Here is a 5,522-nt window from a genome sequence, read left to right on the forward strand (position 1 = left end):
TGCGCGCTGCTGCCCCCACCCTGGGTGAAACCCACGGGGTCCCTGCTGGACACCACAGATCCAGCTCCGGTCCCCCACCCCCACTCCGCCTGCTGCAGCTTCCCATGGCTCTGCTCACCAACAGCAGAACCCCCATGGGGCCCACCAGACGCTGCCAGTTAGGGTTGGCCCTTGGTGCCCCTGAAACTCACCCCCCGCTAGCCTCCCAAAAGCGAGGGTGCTGCTGCTTCACCCTTGACCCCAGCCTCAGCACTGTCTGGTGGGCTCTGCCCTGAGCACGGTACACCAGTGTACACCCTCCCCCACTCCCCGTGCTGGCCAAAGCAACTTGGAGGCTCTGGCTTTGGTTCCTACCCCTCTTCTCCCTGGCTCTGTCCTGAGGGAGGGAGCGGGCAGGTGTGTTTCCGGGGACGTGCAATGAAGGCATCTGTGAAGTCTGAGGGTGATCACGTGGTACCCCCGTGTGTCTGCATGCCATTGTGGGTATGAGGCCAGCTGGGTGCCTTGTGCCCCCACGCCCCCGACTTCCTACCTCCCAGGGCCTGTTTCATCACGAACTCCATGACGATGGCTTTGATTCCTCAGCGGCTCCTCCAAGGGTCCGAACTCACATCCAAGTGTGGTGGGGAGTTCTCTGCCTGGGGGAGAGGAAGTGGTCACAGGTCACCCTGGCGAGGCCTGGGGGAGGGCTTTTTGCTCATCCCTACCCGAATACCCCTGAGCATGGGTCTGTGGTCTGGAGAGAGCATCCTTTGTCGATTCCCCCACCTCTATGGCTGGACCCCGACACTGACAGGGACACCTGAGAGGGTCTGGAAGGGTCTCAGTGGAAGAGGGTTTCCACTCCACACCCTGACCAGGGCAGGTAGATTCCAAGACCCCAGCTGGACCTGCAAAGTGGCCTCACGTGGCCCCTGGTTTTCTGAATCCATCTTATGGTGGCTACTGCAGCGATGGGGGCGGGAGAGTGCAGCTCAGAAGGAGCCGGGCTGTGTGAAGCCGGGGCAGACTCAAGGGGTGTGTGAAGATGACTGGCCCTTCTGCCTCCTTGGTGGACCCTGGGCCACAAGGGGGTGGGGGAATCCATCTAAGAGACAGAAAGGGCTATGGTGGGGTGGCGCCAGAGTGGATGCCCCTTCAGAGAGGTCTCTTTGGCTTCTGACAGAGGAGTCTCAGGGGCAGGTAGACCAGGCTCCACCCAGGGGAAATTTGAGGGCCCACTGCCCCCAACCCGCAGCAGAGATTCAGGAGAGACTGCAGGAACCCAGCCTTCAGGGAAATGGAAATTGGGGGTCAGACCGCCCCCCTCCACCTGCGTCTGCACGGGTGGGGCGCTCCAGGGTTCAGGTCAGCTGAACTCTGGTAGGGAGGGGCTGCCTGTAGGATAAAGCAGCTCCAAGTCCCTTCCCTCCCCACTTGTGGGGTCTCTCCTGGCAGGGAAGCCCAGGGCTCTGGAGATCCAGTGTTTTACGGTGTTTTTCTCTGCAGACGAAGGAGACCCGCGTTTGTGCGGCCTGGGGAGGGCTGGCTGGGTGGGAGTGCCCCCGCCTCCCCGCAAAGCGCTGGCGCGCAGGGGCGCCCTTGCCGCAAAGCAGATTCTCTTCCAAACTTCTCCCCTGGCTCCTGAGGCGGTGGGGAACTCAGGCCCCAGCCACAGAGAGGCTCGGGGTGCTGCTGGAGCTCCCCCAGGCTTCCCATTGCCTCCCCGCGCGGGCCGGGGCTCCCGCTGCCGCCGCACCCCTTGGCTTTGCGGGCGGGCGAGTTGCCCGGCTCTGCTGAGCGGCCCTCAGGCGGGAGCGCGCCAGGAGAAAGAGACACAGGACATGGGAGGGGAAGGGGAGACGCGCAAGGCAGGAGCAAGAAAGAGGGAGGACGCGGGCCGGGACCACGGGGCCCGCTTCAGCACCGCGCGGGCGGACAGCGCCCACCCCGGCCGAGTGCGCGCCCAGCCGGGGCCGGGAAGGGGCAGGCTGGGCAGGGGGCGGCCTGGAGTGGGGTGCGCGCGGGAGCGTGGGTTACCTTCCCGGGGCCGGGGTGCGGGCGGGCAGGCGCCTGGGCAGTCAGTGGCGGAGCGCGCTCGGGCTGGCCGGGTCCATGTGGCGCCCCGGGAACTGCGGCGGCGGCTGAAGGGCACGGCGAGGAGGGCGCGTCACATGGAGGCGCACCCCGCCCCCCGCCCGCGTCCGAGCGTGACGACGAGGGCGGGGCCGCAGCGGCGAGGCGGGCGCCCGCGGGGGGCGGGGGCGGGAGCGACGGAGCCGCGCCCCCCTCTCCACTCCCAAACCCTGCCCCCTCGCCGGATTCGGTGGAATCCAGGAGCCGGCGCCGGTGACCCTCGCCCGCCCAGCAGCTTAGAATCTCAGACACTGCCCCCACCCCACCACCACCATGCGACCTCCTCGGTGTGGACCCGGGCGGGGGTCGCCCTCCTCGCAGACAGGGTCCCACAACCCCACGCCCGCGCCCGTGCGGGGCACCTCGTGAGCGCAGGTGGGACCCATACGTGCGCAACCCTCAGTGGCAAAATCTCTCTCTTTTTCCGGCCGGAGGGGAGAGGCCTGGGGGCTGGGGGCCGCGGCTCCCCTCCCCATTCCACTTCACCAGGGCGCGCAGGGGAAGGGGTTCCGGTCGCCTCAGCAACAGTGAACAGGACCCGGACCAGTGCCCCTGCGCGCTGCCCGCGACCCACACCCCGCCGCTCTCGGGCCCCTCGGGATCCCAGGGCGGGAGAAGGGAGCCCCCAGACTCTGAAAACCCACCCACCCCTGGCGGAGAGAGAACCGCAGCCCGGCCCGGATCTACTTTTCAGTGTGACAGCGTCTGAGAGAGGGAGAAAGCCACCCCGAGTTTCATTTCAGTGGGACGAAGGCGGGAGACCCCCGCCCCCTCGGACGGCCACCGCGGCTGCGGCGGGAGAGGAGACGCGCGCCGAGTGCGACTGGCGCCGGCGGCGCAGGGCGGGGGGCCCCTCGCGGGGCAGGGACGCGTGAAGGTCACTGCAGACAAGGGCCGCTCCGCCCAGACTGGCCCCGCGGCCCCGCCCTCCCCCGGGCCTCCAGGATTTCCCCGGCGGCAGAAACCGCACTGCGGAGAGAGCCGGGTCGCCGCAAGGTCGGCCTCCAGTCCCGCCGCCCCTCCCGGGGGTCGGGAGACCCCACCCAGCAGCCGGGGCACGCGAGTATTGTGAGCGGTACTATGGGGAGGGGCTGCGGCTCGGCGGCGGTCCGGGTCTCAAAGAGCAGCGGGGGTTGAAATGTTGCTCGGGCTTCTGACCTCCTGGTTGGTGGGCAGACAACCCGGGTGGCCACTGCATTAACTTGTCACCGACCCCTCCCGACTGAGTCAGGACTTGCAGGACCTGGGGTGGAAGAGGCGACCCCGGAGCCGCTTCTGCCCCTCCCCCCACCCCGGGGAGACCACGCCCCCTGCTCCTCTCCGCCCCTCCCCTCAGCTGCCCCCAGAAGCTCAGACTCGGCTCTAGAAGACTTGCAGGCCCAGCCTGTTGGGCGCTTCGGCTCCCAGCTCCCACCCCTACTGTGCCTGGCAGTGGCCCGGCAGGGGCCCAAGGGGAGGGTACGGAGGAAGCCAGCCCTGCTCCCTGGGAGTGCGGGTCAGTCTCCACTCAGCGGCGGGTCTGGTTAGCGAGGTTCCTAGGGACCCTGCAGGAGGCCCGCGTCCCAAGACCTACAGCTCAGGACATGCAATGATGCAGCCTCTCCGGATCCCAGGGCCCCGGGGTCTGGCCTCAACATTCTCACTTTGTCCTGCTGACAGGTCCTGTCACTGAGATCTGGGCCAGGAGGTGAAAGGGGAAGGGGTGCTGCCCAAAGGGGACAGAACATAAGACTCAAGCCAGGGCTGCAGGGAGCCCCTGCAGCTGGCCTGCCCAGACTGCCCCCCCCCCAGGAATATGAGGAGCACACATCTCATCTCTCCCGCAGCCCTTCCATAGAGGTGGCTTATAGCTCTGGGCCTTAAACAGGTCTGGAGATGGGCATTCTGTGGTCAGCTGTTCCCAGATGTGTGAGGGTCTTGAGGGTCTACCTTGAGCCCCAGCTCAGGATCTGCCCAGGCTGGGCCTTTCCAGGGTCCTCAGAACCTGAGTGTGGATGCTGGAGGGAGAGGTCTTGCCCAGGAAAGAGCTCACTTCCCACTGGACCTCTTCCCTCAACCCCTGCCACCAGATGGACCTGGAGGATGAGCCACAGCTGATCTCCTGTGTCAACCCACGGAGGACCCCAGAGGTGACCTCAGCGGAGTCCACAGCAGGCCCCACAACCAATGACCCCAGGTACCCTCATGAGCCACCTGAGGGAGACGCCCCGTTGACCGTAGGGCAGCCAGGTTGGGCAGGGTCCTGCCGTGTCGTGTCAGGGCAGTGCAGGCTCATAGAACAGAGGAGTACAGAGGTCCTGACGTCAGACCCCAGATGCTGTCTGGCCCTCCCAGTGCCTCCCTGTCCCTCTCTCTGTCATTCCCCTCCTACACTCACCGCACCCACACGGTGACCCTCCTCAGTTCTCACAGGTGCCCAGGCCCTGAGCTGGGGGTGCGTGGCCCAACCAGGACTCAGGCTCTCCCAGGGGAAAGAGACAGTCCGGGGTCAGAGCGACTGGTGCCCCACTCCGGGAGAGGGAGGCTGGGCAGCTGTGGAGCCCAAGAAGGGCCAGCTCTGGGCAGGTGGTGAGGACGTGAGGTGAACCAGTTGCGAACTGCCCCCCTGCCTGGTCTGCTCCCGTGGTGGGGGAGGCAGGGCTGCACGTGGTAGTATTGGTGGCCCTGTGAGTGCCCAGAAGAGGACCTGGGTACTGGTGAACCGTTCCCAGACCTGCAACCAGCCACAGAGAGGTGGGAGCTTAGCAGGAAACTTCCAAATAGCTGAGGAAGATCCAGGAGTGAGTTCAGAAGGCACCTGGATGTGGGCGCAGTCCAGGGTGGTGTCAGGGCACAGAGGCGGTGGTCCTGGGCTGTGGGTGGATTCCAGGGAGCCAGCATGATGGGAAGGGTATCCCACCAAGAGGTTAGCATTTGGGACATGCGTGTTTGGACACAGCCAAGGCCTGGCGGTGGGACCCTGGCCAGCCGGCAGCACGGGTATACAGCTCCCAGCCCAGCCCTCTGCAAGCTCTCGATATGCATGACCCTCCAGATTGGCCCCTCGAGGCCAGAACCCCTGATCCAAAGCAAGGTTTGCCGAAGACCATAGGATGCTGAGTTTGGACCCCCTGCCATCCAGAGTCCCCTTTGTAGCCTCCACAGAGTCACTCCAACTGGCAGAAGAGAAGAGCTGGCCACCCTGCCCCAGCCCTCCCTGGAAGCCCCTCCCGGGGGCCCCTTTGCTCCCTCCAGGGAGGCCTGGCACCTACCAGCCCCATCTGTCCCATGGAGGGTTGGCCATGGCTCCCACACCCCAGGGCACCATCCTGCTCCAGCCCGGAGAGGGCCCTGGAAGCACCTTCAGGGGTTGTTGGTGTTGCTCTTCAGTTTTGGGGTGGGGTCTGGCAGGGGGCTGCAGGCTTCTC

At 66.2% G+C, this 5,522-nt stretch overlaps 1 protein-coding gene across 1 annotated transcript in view; it reads right to left on the minus strand.

Moving 5' to 3' along the window:
• The window catches only part of CPLX1 (complexin 1), a 35,837-nt gene extending 33,691 nt beyond the window's left edge, over positions 1-2,146 (minus strand). The window contains exons 1-2 of the mRNA XM_025886915.2: positions 2,020-2,146; positions 533-638 (exon numbers count right to left, since the gene is read on the minus strand). Coding sequence (XP_025742700.1) covers positions 533-563 — 31 coding nt within the window. The 5' untranslated portion in view covers positions 564-638; positions 2,020-2,146. The remainder of the gene's footprint in view (positions 1-532; positions 639-2,019) is intronic.
• Between the last annotated feature and the right edge of the window lie 3,376 nt (positions 2,147-5,522).

This window comes from Callorhinus ursinus, unplaced genomic scaffold, assembly GCF_003265705.2.
Source record: "Callorhinus ursinus isolate GAN/ISIS: 27379988/994484 unplaced genomic scaffold, GSC_fseal_2.0 scaffold4, whole genome shotgun sequence".
Taxonomy (NCBI): Eukaryota; Metazoa; Chordata; class Mammalia; order Carnivora; family Otariidae; genus Callorhinus; species Callorhinus ursinus.